The sequence below is a fragment of the Gorilla gorilla genome, chromosome 10 (assembly GCF_029281585.2).
Source record: "Gorilla gorilla gorilla isolate KB3781 chromosome 10, NHGRI_mGorGor1-v2.1_pri, whole genome shotgun sequence".
Lineage (NCBI taxonomy): Eukaryota > Metazoa > Chordata > Mammalia > Primates > Hominidae > Gorilla > Gorilla gorilla.
Window position 1 is genome coordinate 137,362,805 of NC_073234.2, and position 21,730 is coordinate 137,384,534.

At 46.2% G+C, this 21,730-nt stretch overlaps 1 protein-coding gene across 9 annotated transcripts in view; it reads left to right on the forward strand.

Moving 5' to 3' along the window:
* Positions 1-21,730, forward strand: part of CFAP251 (cilia and flagella associated protein 251) — an 83,730-nt gene that overhangs the window by 2,687 nt on the left and 59,313 nt on the right. For all 9 annotated transcript variants that reach the window (XM_031000713.2, XM_019038785.3, XM_031000714.2 and 6 more), the window contains exons 2-5: positions 676-1,091; positions 3,052-3,420; positions 11,132-11,272; positions 13,633-13,742. In XM_031000713.2, coding sequence (XP_030856573.2) covers positions 696-1,091; positions 3,052-3,420; positions 11,132-11,272; positions 13,633-13,742 — 1,016 coding nt within the window. In that variant the 5' untranslated portion in view covers positions 676-695. The remainder of the gene's footprint in view (positions 1-675; positions 1,092-3,051; positions 3,421-11,131; positions 11,273-13,632; positions 13,743-21,730) is intronic.

The following is a 21,730-nucleotide window of genomic DNA, read 5'->3' on the forward strand; positions in this document are numbered from 1 at the left end:
TGGTCTCGATCTCCTGACCTCGTGATCCACCCGCGTCGGCCTCCCAAAGTGCTGGGATTACAGGCGTGAGCCACCACGCCCGGCCAACTTTTTGTGTTTTTAGTAGAGATGGGGTTTCACCATGTTGGCCAGGCTGGTCTCAAACTCCTGACCTCAACTGATTCTCCCGCCTCAGCCTCCCAAAGTGTTGGGATTACAGGCGTGAGCCACTGTGCCTGGCCAGAAATATGACATTCTTTTTTTGTTTTTATTTTTGAGACAGAACTTTGCTCTCGTTACCCAGGCTGGAGTGCAATGGTGTGATCTTGGCTCACTGCAACCTCTGCCTCCCAGGTTCAAGCGATTCTCCTGCCTCAGCCTCCCGAGTAGCTGGGATTACAGGTGCCCGCCACCACACCCAGCTAATTTTTGTATTTTTAGTAGAAACGGGGTTTCATCATGTTGGCCAGGCTGGTCTCAAACTCCTGACCTCAGGTGATCCATCTGCATTGGCCTCCCAAAGTGCTGGGATTACAGGCATGAGCCACCGTGCCTGGTCAGAAACATGACATTCTTTTTATTCCTATGGAAAGGGAACAGAGCCATTTATGCACATTTCATCAGTAGGTTAGTGCACTAGGAGATGGAAATGGGAAGCTGAGGGCCAGCTGGTTATTATGGTCAAAATCTCTCTAGAGGAAACTCTACAGAGAAGAATGTCAGATGCAGAAGAAGCTCCCCGAGAAGCAACAGGAGAAAATGGAGAAACAGAAATGAAAGAAGAGGAGGAACCTAATCCAAATTATAAAGAAGTAGAAGATCCACAACAGGAATCAAAAGATGACACATTAGCATGGAGAGAGTCTCAGGAGGAGGAGAGGAAAACAGGTGAGGAGGAAGAGGAGGAGGAGGAGAAAGAGGAGGAGGAGGGGAAGGAAGACAAAAAGATTGTCATGGAAGAAACTGAGGAAAAGGCTGGAGAAGTCCAGGAGAAGGAGGCTTCAGGAATACAGGAAGAAACCACAGTGGAGCCCCAAGAAGTCACAGAGTCCATGATCCATTTGGAGACACAGATTACCGATTCCCAGTCAATCACATCAGGAATTTTCCCAGTAAGTAGTCATCTTAATTCATTCATCAATTCATTCAGAATCATTAGTTGAATGCTTAGTATAGGCCAGACTATGGGAACACAAAACCAAATAAGGTACAATCCATTCCTTTTTTTTTTTTTTTTTTTGAGACAGAGTCTCACTGTTGCCCAGGCTGGAGTGCAGGGGCACAATCTCAGCCTGCTGCAACCTCCGCCTCCTGGGTTCAAACTATTCTCCTGCCTCAGTCTCCTGAGTAGCTAAGATTACAGGCATCCACCACCACACCCAGCTAATGTTTTATATTTTCAGTAGAGATGGGGTTTTGGTCTTACCATGTTGGCCAGACTGGTCTCAAACGCATGATCTCAAATGATCTGCCCACCTTGGCCTCCCAAAGTGCTAGGATTACAGGCACACGCCACCACGCCCAGCCACAATCCATTCTTCTTTTTTTTTTTTTTTTTTTTGAGACAGAGTTTCACTCTTGTTGCCCAGGCTGGAGTGCAATGGCGTGATCTCGGCTCACTGCAACCTCCGCCTCCCGGGTTCAAGTGATTCTCCTGCCTCAGCCTCCCGAGTAGCTGAGATTACAGGCGTCCGCCACCTCGCCTGGCTGATTTTTTTGTATTTTTAGTAGAGGCAGGCTGTCACTTATGTTGGCCAGGCTGGTCTCAAACTCTTGACCTCAGGTGATCCACCAGCTTTGGCCTCCCAAAGTGCTAGGAGCCCCTGCACCTGGCCACAATCCATTCTTTTCAGGAGCTCTAAGGTGTGTAGGGAGGCAGACCCATGAGTGCAGTGACTGAAAGATGCACAGGAGATGAAACAGGGCCTCTTAACTCAGTTTGGAGGATGGCCAGGGAAAGCTTCCTGGAGGAGGTGTGTGCCACAGCTGAGGTGCTCGCCTTAGAATGGAGTTGGTATGATAATAGGAGTGTAGGCTTCCCACAGACTGCTCCCAGTAGGAGAACTTAGCTGTGGCCTAAGAATAGGTCACTGTCTGTAGCTAGTCAGCCTTTTGGAGACCACGAGTGCCACTTAGAAGAATGATTTTGCCATTGTGGGTCTGCTGGTAGGCCAAGAATAAACTTGAACACACCCATGTTTGTCCTGTTCTTTTCTTTTCTCTTTTCTTTTCTTTTTTTTTTTTCTTTTTTGAGACGGAGTCTCGCTCTGTCACCCAGGCTGGAGTACAGTGGTGCAATCTTGGCTCACTGCAAGCTCTGCCTCCTGGGTTCACGCCATTCTCCTGCCTCAGCCTCCCGAGTAGCTGGGACTACAGGCACCCGCCGCCACGCCCAGCTAATTTTTTGTTTTTGTATTTTTAGTAGAGATGGGGTTTCACCATGTTAGCCAGGATGGTCTCGATCTCCTGACCTCGTGATCTGCCTGCCTCGGCCCCCCAAAGTGCTGGGATTACAGGCGTGAACCACCGTGCCCGGCTCTTTTCTTATCTTTTCCTTTTCCCCCTCCCCTCCCCTCTCCTCCCCTTCCTGTCCCTTCTCCTCTCCTCTCATCCCTCCTTCCTTTCTGGGGTCTCACTTTGTCACCTAGGCTGGAGTACAGTGACATGATCTTTCACAAGCAGCCTCAACCTCCCAGGCTCAAGCAATCCTCTCACCTCAGCCTCCTGGGTAGCTGGGGCTACAGGCATGTACCACCACGCCCAGCCAATTTTGTTCATTTTTGGTAGACATAGGGTGGCACTGTGTTGCCCAGGCTGGTCTTGAACTCCTGGGCTCAAGTGATCCTCCCCTCTTGGCCTCCCAAAGTGTTGGGATTACAGGCGTGAGCCATTATACCCCATCTTGTTTTGTTTTTTAAGTACAAAATGTTCCAGCCTCTTTTAAAAAACATTTCATAATTCCTAGGTGAGGCTAACACTAAGACTGGCTGACTGGGAATAGAAAAGGTGAATAAATGGTGAGTAGCAGCACATACTGTATATGGAATCATGATATTTTATTTCTTTTTAAAGAAAACCCAAAGAGGTAGCAAGTCAAAGCTTTCCTTACAATTGGAGGATGCAGAAACAGATGAGCTTTTAAGAGACCTGAGCACACAAATTGAATTTCTTGATTTGGATCAAATCAGTCCTGAGGAACAACAGATTAGTTCCCCTGAAAGGCAGCCCTCAGGAGAGCTTGAGGAGAAAACCGACCGGATGCCCCAAGATGAACTGGGACAAGAAAGAAGGGACTTGGAGCCAGAAAACAGAGAGGAGGGACAAGAAAGGAGAGTATCCGACATCCAGTCCAAAGCAGGGATCTCCCGGGAGTCACTGGTGTCCAGCACCACAGAGGACATTCTGTTTCAAAAGGATAAAAGCGCCCCGGTGTATCCCTTGGTAAGTGTAATGCTTTTAAATCTCCCCCAGCGCCTTGAGAGTGTTGCGCAATAGGGGAATTTTATGCATGTTGGGGGAAAAAGAATACCACCGAAGGATACTTTTTAAACTAATAATAGACTTGTGTTTTTTTTTTTAAGACAGTCTTGCTCTGTCGCCCAGGCTGGAGTGCAGTGGCACGATCTTGGCTCACTGCAGCCTCCACCTCCCAGGTTCAAGCAATTCTTGTGCCTCAGTCTCCCGAGTAGCTAGGATTACAGGCATGAGCCACCACGCCTGGCTAATTTTTGTATTTTTAGTAGAGATGGCGTCTCGCCATGTTGGCCAGGTTGGTCTTGAACTCCTGACCTCAGGTCATCCACCTGCTTTGGCCTCCCAAAGTGCTGGGATTACAGGCGTGAGCCGCCACGCCCGGCCTAGACTTGTGTCTTTTTTTTTTTTTTTTTTTTTGGAGACACAGTTTCACTCTTTTTGCCCAGGCTGGAGTGCAATGGCACGATCTTGGCTCACTGCAACCTCCGCCTCAGGCAGGGTTCAAGCGATTCTCCTGCCTCAGCCTCCGAAGTAGCTGGGATTACAGGCGCCTGCCAACATGCCCGGCTTTTTTTGTATTTTTAGTAGAGATGGGATTTCACCATGTTGGCCAGGGTGATCTCGATCTCTTGACCTCGTGATCCGCCCACCTCGGCCTCCCAAAGTGCTGGGATTACAGGCGTGAGCCACCACGCCTGGCCTAGACTTGTGTCTTTTAAAGTTCGGTTAAGAGCTCCGACTGGAACACGTGTGACTGAACATGAACTTGAGAGCGGCATCTGGGTTCAATGGTGTTGCTCAGCAGGCAGGAAATTCCAGACATAGTTTGTCTGTTGCATAGGGTGCTATTTCACGTGGGAGATCCAAACTCCATTTTGCCCCTTTCCCCAGCTTCCTCCTCCCCCTTTCCTTCTCGCTTCCTCTCCCTCTTCTTCCCTTCCCTCTTCTTCCCCTCCCCTCTCTTTTCCCTTTTCTCTCCTTCCCTCCTGTCTCCTCTCCTTTTTCTCTCTCACATTGTAAAACTCCTCCTTCATGCTGCCAATTCCACCCCTTCCCCTTCTTGCCTCACCTCTTCTGCCTTTATCTTTACATGCCCCCAAAACCATCCATTCCAAGAGGGTCCCAGAGTGGAAGGTAATGGAGGAGTGAAAGCTGCAGTGAAAAGCCCCAGGCAGTCCAGAGGAATCTGCCTTTGCCACTGCTGAAAATATTCCAGGGAGGCACCATCTGCGAGGAGTAAAAATATTATCATTTACCAAGAGAAGGAAAAGGAGGAGTTTTTTCCTTCTTCCTCCATCTGCTACTTTCTGAAAATTGTTTCCTAGGATTCATCCTTCCTGTAGATTCATGCCTTTGGAAGATGTGGAAGCGATTGAATGGACATCAAATACTTAATGTAGTTCCTAAGACATAGTGAGTACTCAATAAGTGTCCGCAACTGTGTGTCAATGACGATGACGGCGGCAAGATGTCTGGAGGGAAATGCAGGCAACTGAAAACCTCCTTTCTGCAGATTGGCTTCATTTGAGCCCAGTGTGACAGCCTCTCTCCCATAGCTTGCAACTGTTCACTCTGAGAGAAAGAATAATTGAGCTTTAGGGCCCACAAAGACTCTTGTCTTGTTTAGCCAGCAAACATAAATCAGGTAATGTCTCTAAGGAGAAGGTGTATTCTTTGTGTCAGGGGCACAGCTATCTGGACTTGGCAAGAGCCACTCCCCAAGTTTTGGGTCTCGCTTAGCCTTGGTCTCACTGCAGAATCAAAACGGCAGAACCAAAAATTTTCTAGACTGTCTTCCTTTACAAATTATTTTAGCTTTTATTTATTTATTTATTTTTTATTTTTTATTTTTTGAGGTGGAGTCTCGCTCTGTCACCTAGGCTGGAGTGCAGTGGCGTGATCTTGGATCACTGCAACCTCCACCTCCTGGGTTCAAGTGATTCTCCTGCCTCAGCCTCCCGAGTAGCTGGGACTACAGGCATGCACCACCACACCCAGCTAATTTTTTGTAATTTTTTTTTTTTTTTTTTTTTTTTTTAGTAGAGACGGAGTTTCACCATCTTAGCCAGGATGGTCTTGATCTCCTGACCGTGCAATCTGCCCGCCTAGGCCTCCCAGAGTGCTGGGATTACAGGCGTGAGCCACCATGCCCGGCCTTTTTTAAGAGACAGAGCCCTGCTGTGTTGCCCAGGCTGGACTAGAACTCAATCCTCCCACTTCAGCCTCCTGAAATTTCTTTAGCTTATTGCATGTATCTTCTTTCTTCTTTCTTTTTCCTTCACTTTCCTTTTCTTTCTCTCTTTCTCCTTTATTATTTTTTTCTTTTTGTTTATTTTGAGACAGGCTCTCACCCTATCTCCCAGACTGGAGTGCAGTGGTGCGATCATGGTTCACTGCAACCTCCGTCTCCTGGGTTCAATGGATCTTCCCACCTCAGCCTCCCCAGTATCTGGGACTACAGGCGTGTATCACCACACCCAGCTAATTTTAAAAATCTTTTTTAGAGATGGGGTCTCACTATGTCTCTCAGGCTGGCCTTGAACTCCTAAGCTCAAGCAATCCTCCTGCCTCGGCCTCCCAAAGTGTTGAGATTATAGGTGTGAGCTACCGTACCGGCCTCAATTTTTTCTTTTTGTTAAAACTATTCACTGTTGGCCGGGCGCGGTGGCTCATACCTGTAATCCCAGCACTTTGGGAGCCCAAGGTGGGTGGATCACCTGAGGTCAGGAGTTCAAGACCAGCCTGATCAACATGGTGAAACCCCTCTCCACTAAAAATACAAAATCAGCCGGGCGTGGTGGTGCATGCCTGTAATCCCAGCTACTTAGGAGACTGAGCCAGGAGAATCGCTTGAACCCAGGAAGGCAGAAGTTGCAGTGAGCCAAGATTGCGCCATTGCACTTCAGCCTGGGTAATAGAGTGAGACTCTGTTTCAAACAAACAAACAAAAACTATTCAGGATTATTTGTAAAAAATTCAGACAACTTATACATGTTTGAAGGCAAAGATTCTTCTTCCTACACACACCCCCACCCAATCTCATTTCCCTATGTAATTCCTGCCACAGTTGGCTGTGACTGCTCCTCTCCTGACCTTGTTCTGTGCATGTACAACATGTTATCTGTGTGCCCATGCCTGTGCACATGGCTCACATTTAGTTTTTGTGTTGTTTAGGTTTTTTTTTTTTTAACCGGTGAGATAATCCTGCATTTCTACAAAATGTTTTTCCACTTAATATGTCTTGGAAGGTTTCTTGTATCAGTGCATGTATCTCTACTTCCTCTTTTTGTTTTTCTTTTTTTGAGATGGAGTCTCACTCTCACCCAGGCTGGAGTGCAGTGGTGCTATCTTGGCTCTCTGCAACCTCTGCTTCCCTGGGTTCAAGTGATTCTCCTGCCTCAGCCTCTCATGTAGCTGGGATTATAGGCATGCACCACCATACCCAGCTAACTTTTGTATTTTTGTAGACACAGGGTTTCGCCATGTAGGCCAGGCTGGTCTCGAGCTCCTGACCTCAGGTGATCCACCCACCTCAGCCTCCCAAAGTATTGGAATTTCAGGCATGAGCCACCGTGCCCAGCCCACTTCCTCTTTTTAAATGTAACTGTTCCCCTTTCTGTGGCCGTTTAGGTTGCTTCTAATTTCTTGCTGTCACACAAGGTCCTACAATGAACGTGCTCCTCCATCTCTCCTGTGTCCACAGCATCCTCCTTTTCCTTTGGGGTCCTCTCCTTAGTGCTAAGGCCTGTACTAGCTCCCAGTGTTCACGGTAAATAGACATGACTGTGGATCCCACCTCCAGCTAGGAAACAAGGCAATCATGTATTTATGAGCAGGAATCTTGTGAATATCAAATACAGTGAAATCTGGTTTTGACAGCAAAGTTTTATTTTCCAGATTAATATGTTTTAGAAAAAGATTGATGTAAGCAGTGGCTATCTCCATAATCATCTGTCATGCATGTTAAAACTTCTGCAAAACACGATGATTAATACTATTTGATTTCCACAATTGTGAACGCTGCTCGAGTGGGGTTGTTGTGTTACCACTAAGTGAAGTCAGCCTCGTGGTGACCCGGGAAGAGCTGTTGTGGCTGAAGACAGGAGTCCTTTTAGGAATGTTTTCTTTTTGTCACTAATTTGTTAAATGGCAAAATAAATTTCCAGGAAGATGATCCTTTTAGGATTAGCAAGTTTCCAAAAGAACAATTTCATTTGAATAAATCAGCTTTTAAGAAACAGCCAAATATTAAATAATTCTGTTCCTAGAAGTTGCAGCTTGAGACAATTATGATTCCATAATTCTACCACTCACACCCACACAATAAGAGATCTAAATATAAATATAAATTATAGGGAATGAGCAGATGGAAACAGGAGAGGATGGGGAATTAAGAATGTAGGAGAGAGAAATTGGCCACATTACCTGCTATGTCTGTCTTGGGGAGAAACAATTTAATTTTATAAGTATTGTTCAAAGATAAGAAAGGAAACTTACCAGATTTTGTTTCTATATGCCAATTTAATTCACTGATTCTTAGCAATGCAATGCATCACTTTCAGCACTCTACTGCATTTGATTACTTGACCCTAGATAATTTTATGTATATATATATATATATATATATATATATTTTTTTTTTTTTTTTTTTTTTGAGACAGGGTCTTGCTTTGTTGCTCAGGCTGCAGTGCAGCATTACGATCTCGGCTCACAGCAACTTCCACCTCCTAGGCTCAGTCAATCCTCCTGCTTCAGCCTCCTGAGTAGATGGGATTACAGGTGCACACCACCATGCCTGGCTAATTTTTGTATTTTTTTTAGAGATGGAGTTTCACTATGTTGCCCAGGCTGGTCTTGAACTCCTGGGATCAAGCAATCCACTCACCTCGGCCTCCCAAAGTTCTGGGATTACAGATGTGAGCCACTGCACCCTGCCTGGATTTTATTTTTGAGCAGTTTTAGGTTTATAGAAAAATTGAAGGCCAGGAGCAGTGGCTCATGCCTGTAATCCCAGCACTTAGGGAGACTGAGGCAGGCAGATCATGAGATTGAGAGATTGAGACCATCCTGGCCAACATGGTGAAACCCTGTCTCTACTAAAAATACAAAAATTAGCTGGACATGGTGGTGCATGCCTGTAGTCCCAGCTACTCAGGAGGCTGAGGCAGGAGACTCTCTTGAACCCAGGAGGTGGAGACTGCAGTGAGCCGAGATCATGCCACTGCACTGCAGCCTGGTGACAGAGCGAGACTCCATCTCAAAAAAAAAAAAAAGAAAAAAGAAAAAAAAATTGAGCTGAATGTACTGTACACAGGGCGCCCACATATTCCTCTGCACATCCCTCCTCTCCCAGTTTTCCCTTTTATTCACATCCTGGATGAGTGTGGTTCATCCGTTAGCACTGATAAGCCAATACTGGTACCTTATTATTAACCTAAGTCCATAGTGTATATTGGGGGTCACTCTGTGTGTCATGCTTATTATGGGCCTGGACAAATGTATCCTGACATGTACCCAGCATTCTAGTATCATACAAATAGATTCATGCCCTGAAACCCCCTGTCCTCCACCGATCCATCCCTCCCTTCCTCCCCTGAGCCCTGGCAACCACTGATCTTTTTTTTTTTTTGAGACAGGGTCTCGCTCTGTTGCCCAGGCTGGAGTGCAATGGTGTGATCTCAGCTTGCTATAACCTCCGCCTCCTGGGTTCAAGCAATTCTCCTGGCTCAGCCTCCCAAGTAGCTGGGATTACAGGCATGCGCCACCACACCTGGCTAATTTTTGTATTTTCAGTAGAGACGGGGTTTCACCGTGTTGACCAGGCTGGTCTTGAACTCCTGACCTGAGATGATCCACCCGCCTCGGCCTCCCAAAGTGTTGGGATTACAGGGGTGAGCCACTGTGCCAGGCCACACTGATCTTTTTATTTTCTCTATAGTTTCACCTTTTCTAGAAAGTCATAGTTGGAATCATGTAATATGCAGTCTTTTCATATTGGCTTCATTCACTTACCAACATGCATGTAACTTTCCTCCATACCTTTTTGTGGCTTGTTAGCCCTTTTTTTTTCCTCGTTGAATAATATTGCATTGTCTGGATGTGCCACAGTTGGTTTATTCTTAATTTTTAAAAAATACTTTGAGCTGGGCGCCGTTGCCCACTGCTGTAATTCCAGCACTTTGGGAGGCCGAGGCAGGCGGATCATGAGGTCAAGAGATCAAGATCATCCTGGCCAACATGGTGAAACCCCGTTTCTACTAGAAATACAAAAAGTAGCTGGATGTGGTGGTGCATGCCTGTACTCCAAGCTACTCGGGAGGCTGAGGCAGGAGAATCACTTGAACCTGGGAGGCGGAGTGAACAGTGAGCTGAGATTGTGCCACTGCACTCCAGCCTGGCAACAGAGTGAGACTCCGTTCCCCCCTCCAAAAAAAAACCAAAAAAAAAACCCAAAAAACTTTGAACACAAAACTAGTACATAAATAAACTAGTATTGAAGTAAAAGCAGTAGTCAGATTTATTGTACTTATAATTTTTCATTTCATAAAATTTTAATTTTGGGTTTATTCCAGGCAATACAGAATTTTTAATTCTTCTGAAGAGATTTTGTCTCTTCATCCTTTATCCTTCCAGTAGAAATAGTACATAGGGACCAAATACCCAGGCTGAATAATTAATTGCCTTTCTTTTTTTTTTTTTGAGATGGAGTATCACTCTGTCATCCAGGCTGGAGTGCAGTGGCACGATCTTAGCTCACTGCAACCTCTGCCTCCCAGGTTCAAGTGATTCTCCAGCCTCAGCCTCCTGAGTAGCTGGGAGTAAAGGTGCATGCCACCACGCCTGGCTAATTTTTGTGTTTTTAGTAGAGATGAGGTTTCACCATTTTGGCCAGGCTGGTCTAGAACCCTCAACCTCAGGTGATCCACCCACCTCAGCCTCCCAAAGTGCTGGGATTACAGGCATGAAACAGGGCTCCCAGCCTATTTGCCTTTCTTATAAAGTTACGTAATGACTTCATTGTAACTTGTCTACTCTACATGCTTTTAGAAAGTAAATGGAATTTCACAATGTTAGGTGCTCACTGTGTGTCTGGTATTGAACAAAGTTTAGGTCCTGGGGAGTGGAAGAAAAGAAAGTTATTTCTGTGTATTGTTGAAGACTTTGTTTTCTAATGGAGATATAATTAACATGCCATAAAATTCACCCTTTAAATTTTTTTTTTAATTGTGGTAAAATACACGGAACATTAACGTTGCCATCTTAACCTTTTTTTCTCACACTGTCGCCCGGGTTGGAGTGCGATGGCGCGATCTCGGCTCACTGCAACCTCCGCCTCCCGGGTTCAAGCGATTCTCCTGCCTCAGCCTCCCAAGTAGCTGGGATTACAGGCATGCATCACCACGCCCAGCTATTTTTTGTATTTCTAATAGAGACAGGATTTCACCATGTTGGCCAGGTTGGTCTCGAACTCCCGACTTCAGGTAATCCGCCCGCCTCAGCCTCCCAAAGTGCTGGGATTACAGGCATGAGCCACCACGCCTGGCTGAGGACTTTCTTAAAGTGGTTCCTCTTCGCTGAACTGTTGATGTGAAAACCTTCCCCTCCAGCGAGTTCCTGGAGCCCCAGCTCTGGGCTGAACACGCTGTAATGTCTTGCTGGTTTTGCCCTTGTCTTCCAGACCATGACCTGGTCGTTTGGATGGAACAGTTCTCTTCCTGTTTACTATATTCGAGAGGAAAGGCAGAGAGTTCTTCTGTATGTTTGTGCTCACACTGCGATCATCTACAACGTGTTCAGGAACAATCAATACCACCTTCAGGTATGCAGGGATTTCCTTCCTACAGGTGGGGGAGTTGTCTTTAACGTGTGTGTGGTATTTTGTTTTGTATCTCAAGGGCTGACTTCATTCTATCACTGTCGTATTTTCCCACTCTCCTTGGAACTAAAAGCAAGCCTGTCTTTAGAAACACATGGTATTGTTTATTGTCTCTCTGTTTCTAATCAGAATCAACTTACAAAACAGCAGTTGATATTAATTTTATAGTGAGAATTTAAAACATCTGTATTTTTTACACTTCTGCAAAAATGTGGACAGCGTAGATCATATCTCCACAGATATAACACAAAGGGCAGCTATTCAGCAGGGTGCCGACCTCACGGACACTTACACACGTCTCTAGTTTTTAAAGGGCTTTCATCTTATAACTGTACCGAGAAGTGGGTATTCATATACCCATTTTACAGAAGAAGAAACTGAGGCTCAGAGTGTTTTAAGTGACTTGCCCAAGACTGTACTAGTAAACAATGACTCTACATCTCCTGTCTTGAAAGTGTTAAGTAGGTCAGTTGTCCTTTTATCCCTCCCTCCTTTCAGCAGCTTTGCTCATTTTCACCCCTCTCTGAGCCTCCCCCGTTTGTCCTTCATGCCTGCCCTCCTCACAGCACTCTGCCTCCTTTGTTCCTGATATTTGGGACCTATTTCATTTTCATCATTTACCTTTCCAAGCATCCTATTCCTTGGTGTCTGACATTCCACTCGTTGGCCTGGTCAGCTGTTCCACATCACCCTTTCAGTTGACGTGTGTTGTTACAGGAGTGTCCTTAGCTGATGCCTAGATCAAAAACACCATGAGATATTTACCAAGGACCCAGTCAATACTCAGTGTTGTGCCAGGGACTCAAGATGTCTGGGTGCAACTTAAGGAATTCACTCTCTAGAAGTCCAGAAATACGCAGGCAGAAATCAGCAGGCAGCTCCCCTTGGAGCTTCATTGAATGCATGGCAGTGAACACAGTGGTGATGGCAGAGAGAGAAGGAGAGATTGCTGTGGGCAGGCTCAGATAGTCAGGGGAAGCAGGATGCGCAGGTGGGCTGGGGTGGAAGGAGGCAGGAGTCCAGCCTCACTAGGGCCAGAGGGCTGGGAGTGGCCTTGACCATCCATTCGTTTCACAAATAGTTATAGCTGCTATGTTTCACAGTATAGGTCTGTAGTAATGAACAAAACAGATGTATTCCCTGCTCTCATGGAGCTTACAGTCTAGAACAGAGACAGATGTTAAACAAGTGAACACATAAATGATTACAAATTGTAACCAGTGCTTGAAAGGAGATGTGAAAACGCTCTAAGGGAGAAAAATCAGGGTAAGAGAAGACTTAACTTTAGACTGAGTGGGCAGGGATTGAAGAGGTGCTGTTTCTGCTGAGACCTGGAGGATGCGAATGAGCCAGCCAAAGACAGTCTGGGGGAGAACATTCCAAACAGAGGGAGCAACAAGTGTTCAGGCCTGTGTGTGGGGCCTGGAAAGAAGGCTGGTGTGGCTGCTGCACCATGAGGGAGACGGAGAAGGAAGGAGGGAAGAGGGGCCATTTCCCAGCAGGGAGTGCTGCCATTTGTATTTCCAGAAGATTCCTCTCTTGTGTGCATAAAAGGATTGTAAGAAGATAAGAGTGGAAGCAGAGGCCGAGCATGGTGGCTTATGCCTGTAATTTCAGCACAGGCCGTGGCCAAGGAGGCTGAGGTGGGTGTATCGCTTGAGCCCAGGAGTTTGAGGCCAGCCTGGGCAACATGGCAAGACCCTTGTCTCTACAAAAAATGTAAAAATTAGCTGGGCACGGTGGCATGTGCCTGTAGTCCCAGCTACTTGGGAGGCCGAGGTGGGAGGATTGCTTGAGCCCAGGAGATCGAGGCTGCAGTGAGCCAAGATTGTGTTGATGCACTCTAGTCTGGGTGACAGAGTGAGACCCTGCCTCAAACAAGCAAAAAGAGTGGGAGTAGAGAGACCAGTGAGGAACTTTTTGCCCCAGAGCTGCTCAGAGCCCTGAAGTGAGCAGTGTTCTAGAGAGAAGAGGCCGGCAGCGTGACTCAGAGTGGCTGGGGGAGGGGAGGGCCCAGATGCTTATCCTCCACTTGGGTTGGGAGTTGCCGCTTGCCTTCACCTCTAGGAGCCACTGTTCATGTGGGGAGCTTATCTTTCAGGTGTTTGGAGGGAGAGAAAGTTTGAAAATCACCCTCTAGGAAGTGGAGAAACCCCCAGGAAGGCCAGCGGGAACAGAATTTCCAGTCAGATGAGCGTTGAAAGGAGCTCAGATCTCTCTGTGGGGCCCCGGCCTTTGCTGATAGTGACCAAGGCTGGGCCGCATCTTGGATGTTTCAAAGCGTTTTCTCTCCATTTCCATAGGGCCATGCCAATATTATCTCCTGCCTCTGCGTCAGTGAAGACAGGCGGTGGATCGCCACAGCAGACAAAGGGCCAGACTGCCTGGTGATTATATGGGACTCCTTCACAGGGTAGGCTTTGTGTAGCCACATCTTTTTTCCCTGAATTTCTGTAGAGTATCTGCCACTGTGTGACAGTGACAGAATGAGCAATGCCAATGCCTAGAAATTTGATTTGTTGGCGTTCCACATTAGACTGGCTTATGCTGACTCACACTAACCTAGCTCACACAAGCTCAAAGCATAACCCAGATGGCAAATATGTCATTTACAATGAGAAACATTACTTCTACAAGGACAGATTTTTTAGTGGCTGGTCATGCTGCCTCTTCTGGGCAGTTCTTAATGGTTGCTACCAAGTGTTTCTGTCTATCACTGCTCCCCGTTCCATACATTTCTTGTTGGATATGTTCGATTTTGATCTGTTTGCCTGCCATGGTTTTAGGTATAGTAATGATGAGAGGCTTTCCAAAGCTGCTGTTTTTCTCTAGTCTCTCCCTAATTCTAACAACCCACCATTGCCTCCTTTCTTTTATAGTACAGACAGGGTCTCGCTCCATTGCCCACACTGGAGTGCGGTGGCGCAATCATAGCTCATTGCAGCCATGAACTCCCAGGATCAAGTGATTCTCCTGCCTTGGCCTCCCGAGTAGCTGGGACCACAGGCGCATGCAACCACACCTGGCTAACTTACTTTTGTAGAGAGGAAGTCTTGCCATGTTGCCCTGGCTGGTTTTGAACTCTTGGCTTCAAGAGATCCTCCCATCTTGGACTCTCAAAGCACTGGGATTATAGGCATGAGCCACCTTGCCTAGCCTCTTTTTAAATATTTTATTTTATTGTATTATATTTTTGTAGAGATGGGGTCTTGCTTTGTTTCCAGGCTGGTCTTGAACTCCTGAGCTCAAGCCATCCTCCTGCCTCGGCCTCCCAAAGTGCTGGGATTACAGGCATGAGCCACCGCATCCGATCTCTCTTTCTCTCTTTTTTAAATTAACAGACTTTTATTTTTAGAACAGTTTTAGATTTACAGAAGAATTGGGAAGATAGTACTGAGGATTCCCATATACCCCACACCCAGGTTCCCACATTAGTTACATCTTACATTAGTAGGATCAATTTGCTGTAATTCATGAACCAATATTGACACATTATTATTAACAGACATCCAGGATCCCACCCAGGAGACCACATTCGATTTAGCTGTGATGGCTCCTTAGGCTCTGCACGGCTATGGCCGTTTCTTAGACTTTCCTTGTTTTTGATGACTGACAGTTTTAAGGAGTACAGGTCAGGGATTTGGTAGGGTCTCCATCTATTGCACTGTCTGATGGTTTTCTCGTGATAAGCCTACCAGCCTTTTGACACACTCTGGTGTCTAAGAAATGAGTTGCAGTGACCTTCTTAACCTGGGGGTAAAAGGCAGGCTCAGTTCGATCAAGCCTCAGATAAACCAGTCCAGGTGGTGAGGGGAGGTTGACAGCCCACAGACTCTCTGGCACTGGAGCTGGGTCCGGAAGGCCGGGGTTGTGTTCCCTCCTTGTATCTGCTTCTGTAACTCACTCTCCTCCTTCCCCGGCTGGAGGCAGACTGAATCGAGAGTCTCTCTGGTATCAAGGTTGTCATCCGGTATTGCCTTTCTTCCTAACTCATCAAATTCACCTTTTCTGGTCCCTTTTCTGATAGTGCATCCAACAAGGAATGGTGGAATTTCCGTGGGCTTGGGCAGTGCTGCTCAAAGTGTGGTCTGCAGGCTGAGCTCATCTGTCAGCTGGTCCTGGGCTATGTTGAACAGAAAGTACAGAAAATGAGAGGGGGCCTTTGGGAACTTTTATAGCAATTTGTTCTTGCTATGGTATTTTTATTTTGTGAAAGTATTTGACCTGGGCTGGGTGCAGTGGCTCATGCACTTTGGGAGCCTCCCAGCACTTTGGGAGGCTGAGGCAGGAGGATCACTTGAGGCCAGGAGTGGGCAACATAGTGAGACCCTGTCTCTACAAAAAATTAAAAGTTAGCCACATGTGGTGGTGCATGCCTGTAGTCCCAGCTACTCGGGAGGCTGAGGCGGGAAGATGGCTTGAGCTTAGGTGTTTGAGGCTGCAGTGAGCCATGATCGTGCCATTGCACTCCTGCCAGGGTGACAGAGCAAAACCCTGTCTCAAGAAAAAAAATATTTATTGGTCTGCAAAGGAATAAAGTTTTTAAAAATATCTTTCACCACAGATAGTTTGCAAAGTGCTGGGCAAGATGATGCCTAGGCAGTTGGGGGATACTGTGGGGCTGAGCACGCCACCTTGTGTGACAGCCCTCAAGCAGGAGGCAGTCTTATCTGCCGAGGACATTGGGAATGGGGCTGGTAGTTTGGGCTGTGGGATGTGACATGGTGTAATCAATGAGAATGCAGTAGAGGTCCACCAAATGAAGGGAAGGAGCTGTAGGGTTTCAGGGAGGGGCCTGGTTGGGGACAAAAAGCATGAGCCTGCAGCAGATGGTGGGTGGGCGGTGATGCTTGTCCAGCCGTGCTGGGCAGGGTGGGAATAAGAACAGGGAATGTGACTGGTGGTGGCTTGCCTGGGTAGGATAATTGGAAGGGGAGAAGGGAAGGGGCCCAGGGGAATTCAGAGTGACATGAAAGAGCAGGTGGCAGGAGGCAGGTGTGAGTGTGGGCTCTGGCGTCCACCTGGGCTTCCATGCCTGGTCAGCCGTGGTCTGCTGTGTGACTTGGAGGCCCAGAGAAGAAAGTGACTTTCCCATTTGTGAAAAAAGAATAATGACGCCTACTGTTTTTTACTTTCCTTGGGCTGCTGTAACAAATTACCTCAAACGATTTATTCTCTTGCCGTTCTGGAGGCCAGAAGTCTGAAACCAAGGTGTCGGCAGGGTTGGCTGCTTCTGGGGGCTGTGAGGGAGAATCTGTCCCAGGCCTCTCCCCTTGCTTCTGCTGGCTGCGGGTGACCCTTGGTGTCTTTGGCTTGTAGACGCATCCCTCCAATCTCTGCCTCCATCTTCCCATGACATTCCCACCATGCATCCATCTGTGTCTTGTTGAGGACACTGGGCATTAGATTTGGGGCCCACCCCAGTCCAGCACAACCTCATCTTAACTAACTATGTCCACAAAGGACCTGTGTCCAAATAAGGTCATATTCTGAGGTTCTGGGTGGGCCTGAGTTTGGAGGGACCACTTAGCCCATTAAACCCAGTGCACAGGATGTTGTGAGGATCACTAGAGCGCAGCACCAGGCCATGATAGAGGATCCTAGATGGGTTTTCTTTCTTAACTCCTGGCCTGAGGCAGAGAGCAGTCAGATTCACTGACAAGATTGTTAGGGCCTGGTTGGGTAGGTAGGTGGGGAGGGAAGAGTTCAACAAGTGAGTCCAGATGCACGAGGAGGTTAGGAAGAAGTTACATTGAATGTTCTAGAGTGGGGGACACAGGAACTGCTCTCCAACAGGTGACCAGTGACCTCCAGGGGATCTCATTACCCAACCCTGATCCTCATCTGACTTGACTTCTCTGTGGCATCTAACACTTCATTTCCTGTGGCTTCTCTGATCTCACATCCCTACAATACATGGCCTTTGTGTCTGGCTTCTTTCACTTAGCATCGTGCTTGAAGGTTCATCCGTGGTGTGGCACGTGTCCTTTCTATGGCGGAATCACAGTACATTGTATGGATAGATCAAACAATGTATGGTCTTTCATCTGGTTTTTTGTTTTGTTTTTGTTTTTGTTTTTGTGAGACAGGGTCTCACTCTATCACCCAGGCGGGAGTGCAGTGGTGTGATCATGGCTCACTGCAGCCTTGGCCTCCGAGGCTCAAGTGATCCTCCCACCTCAGCTTCCTGAGTAGTTGGGACCATGGGTACATGCCACTGAGCCTGGCTAATTTTTTGTTTTTCTGGTAGAGACAGGGTCCTGCTATGTTGCCCAAACTGGTCTCGAACTCCTAGGCACAAGTGATCCGTCTGCCTTGGCCTCCCAAAGTACTGGGATTACAACTGTGAGCCACTGTGCCCAGCCTCATCTGTTGTTGTTGTTGTTGTTGTTATTATTATTTTTGAGACAGGGTCTCGCTCTGTTGCCCAGGCTAGAGTGGGGTGGCACAATCTCAGCTCACTGCAACTTCTACCTCCTGGGCTCAGATGATCCTCCCATCTCAGCCTCCCAAGTAGCTGGGACCACAGGTGTACACCACCACACCCAGATAATTTTTTTGTATTTTTTTTAATAGATATGGGGTTTCACCATGTTACTCAGGCTGGTCTCGAATTCCTGGGCTTAAGTGATCCACCTGACTCAGCCTCCCAAAGTGCTGGGATTACAGGCGTGAGCCACCATGCCCGGCTCATCTGTTTAATTTGTTAAAAAAAATGATTTTAGTACATTTTAATAGAAAACTCTTACATTTAATGAAAACCAGGCCGGGCATGGTGGCTCACGCCTGTAATCCCAGCATTTTGGGAGGCCAAGGCGGATGGATCACTTGAGGTCAGGCGTTCGAGACCAGCCTGGCCAACATGGTGAAACCCCATCTCTACAAAAATACAAAATACAAAAAATTAGTCGGGCATAATGGTGCATGCCTGTAATCCCACCTACTCGGAAGGCTGAGACAGAATCGCTTGAACCCAGGCGGCGGAGGTTGCAGTGAGCTGAGATCGTGCCATTGCACTCCAGCCTGGGCGACAGAGCGAGAATTCATCTAAAAAAAAAAAAATTAATGAAAACTGATACATTTTCATGGAAAGCACTGGCTGCCATCTCCGATCTTAGTCTTCTTTCTAGAGGTAATCAATTTGGTGTGTTTCCTTCCAAAACATTTGCTTTTGTTTTGAACACACGTATATGGATATCTTCATGTAGCTTGTCTCCACACCATTGTTGGTGTGATGTTTTCCCAAACAAATCTGATTGTGTTGCCACCCTGATTAAAACCCTTTAGAGACTGTCCATTGTCAAATCAACTTATGCTACAGGGGACACGCACCCTGCATTAGGGCCCTGCAGACACTTCCCCCAGAAAGTGAAATGCCCGCTGCCTGCACCCGTGGCTGTCTGTGGCTGCTACACGCTCTCAGCTGCAAGTACTGGCACATCCAACTTAACCACAAGGGAAGGGTATTATCTCATGCAGTAGAAGCCTGCAGTCGGCCGGCAGGAGGGTCAGAGTCCTTCAGGTGTGTCTCATCTCTGAAGCCTTTGCTGACCAATACCTTCACCAGACAGAGCTGCCCGGTTATGATGTGGAGCCACTGTTTTTTCCTTATTTGTGAAACTGTCTCTCTACTAGACATGAAGCAACTTGAGCGCAGTGATTTTTTTTTAAAAATTTCACAGTAAAGCATATCCGTGGTTAATAATGCAAATGCTATGTTAATATGAATTTTATGATATCCCAAGTGATTACTTTGGGACCCAGAAAAGATTATTCAGAGGCTGTTTTGGTTTTAGGATTAATATTCATTTTATTAGTGATAAATTAAAAACCGTAGTTCTTCCTCCAGTTTTTCGCTCAGCTTAAAAATCTTACTCTGTTTATAAATCTAGCATATTTTTGCAATCACCTTTGAAGAGGCTTTGATTAATGTTTGGCCCCACTTACAAATTTGGTTATTAACTCTTTTTAAACATGTAAAACTGCATTTCAATATTTAAGAGATTTAGTTTCGTTACGTTTTTTAGTAGTCTGATTAACAAACAAATCCTTCATGGTACTTAAGTAATTACTGCAAATCTAGTAAATTAGACATAAATATAGTAAATCTTAAGTTTCCTTAAGTGTTCTAATATTGTTTATAAACCTATTACGATTTTAATTTAAAATCCCAAGTCTAAATCAACTATATATTTTAAATTAGCATCACAAATCTAATCTGTTAGCAACTCTGGTATGTCAAATTCACTTAAACATTACAAATTCCTAAAAAATGAACAAATTCTCTTATCACAAATATGTTAATAATGCAGGTCTGACTGACTTCATCTTCTCTATATTCAATTCCAAGTATCTCCAGGGATAAGATACATTTTCTCACTAAGGACTTCACTGTGTTATTTCCAATCATTTTGGAATTGCCTTCCCAGGTGAATTTTTGGGGCTACTTCTCAGTGGGATGAAGTTTCTCCAGTGACAGAGAACCAGAGAAGTCCTCAGCTGGGACAGAGACTTGATACCAGCCAGTTGGGACCCTAGTGTGACATACAGAGATGCTGAGGCCTGTTTATCTTCACTGTATCTAGGACTCCATAAACAAACAAACAAACAAGAACCATGTGACCCGCATTCCTGGTTTATGTCTTGCTACCACCCACTTTTCATTCCAGTGGGAATCAGCAGACCTCCCCCAACCCAACCATTACAACTTCCATCTTCGCTTCCACTGCTTCTGTGCTTTGGCTGTCTTAGATGCTTGCATGTCATCTAATTCTGGGTATTTCAAGGCTGTGTTGGAATCATACAGCTCTAAGGTCTTGTCAGTAACACAGTATGGAAGTGTAAGAGCAAAAAATAAAAGTTCCTCCTCACCCAAACCCCATCTTCAGAGGAACCATTGCTTACAGTTTGGAGTCTATTCCTCCAGAGTTTTTTCAATACATACACACGCACACACACACACATGATTAGGACGATGTGATTGTTTTGCAGTGTGCTTTTTTCACAAATTTTGGTCACTTTCCCAATCTACCTCATTCTTTTGGAAGGCAGCAAAGTTTTTATTTTTATTTCTATTTTTTATTTTTATGTCTTTTTTTTTTTTTGAGATGGAGTTTCGCTTTTGTTGCCCGGCTGGAGTGCAATGGTGTAATCTCGGCTCACTGCAAACTCCACCTCCTGGGTTCAAGTGATTCTCCTACCTCAGCTTCCTGAGTAGCTGGGATTATAGGTGCCTACCACCACACCTGGCTAATTTTTTGTATTTTTAGTAGAGACGGGGTTTCACCATGTTGGCCAGGCTGGTCTCGAACTCCTGACCTCAGGTGATCCACCTGCCTTGGCCTCCCAAAGTGCTGGAATTACAGGTGTGAGCCACCACACTGGCCTTTTTTTTTTTTTTTTTTTTTTTTTTTTTGAGGCAAGATCTTGCTCTATCACCCAGGCTGGAGTGCAGTGGCGTGATCTTGGCTCACTGCAGCCTCAACCTCCTGGACTCAAGCGATCCTCCCACCTCAGCCTCCCAAGTAGTTGGGCCCACAGGCACGTGCCACCACACCTGGCGAATTTTTCTATTTTTGGTAGAGATAGGGTTTTGCCATGTTGCCCAGGCTGATCTCGAACTCCTTAGCTCAAGCAATCCACCTGCCTCAGCCTCCCAAAGTGCTGGGATTACCAGTATGCAACACTGTGCCCAGCCTAGTTTCTTATCATATGGTTATGCTATAATATCTTTTTAAATAATTCATGTATGGTATATTAAGGGACATTTGTGTTGTTTGATTTTTGCTATTAGAGCAGTACCACGATGACTGTGAATTTTCATTGACCTTTGTTTACTTTTTCCATGATTTCCCTAGGAAAAAGGCATAAGAGTGGAGTTACTGGGCTGTAGGGTGTATGCATTGAAGGTTTTGATAGATACAGCCAAACTGCTTCTAGAAAAGTGCTGCTCCTTTGCATTCCCACCTATGTAGGAGAGTGCCTGATTCCCTGAGAGCTGGGACGTTGTCCTAGTCATCTTTTCATATTTACATCCTTCCTGCCAGGCACAACCTGGCACAGAATCAGTGCCTGGTACCTAGTGAATGAGAACCTAGAGCTTGTGAAGAGGGCAAACAGCAGGCCCATTGCCTTGAGGTAGGCTTGACTGTTATTGTTGTTGAGGTTAAATTCGCATAACATAAAACTGACCATTTTAAAGCATACGGTTCGGTGACATTTAATACATTTACACTCTTATGCAACCATCATCTCTATCCAGTTCCAAAACATTTTCACCGCCCCAGAAGGACACCCTGCATCCACTATCTGTCTCTGTGGGTTTGCCTATTCCAGCCATTTCATATGAGTGGACTCATACACCACGCGCCTTTCGTGCCTGGCTTCTTTCACTCAGCATCG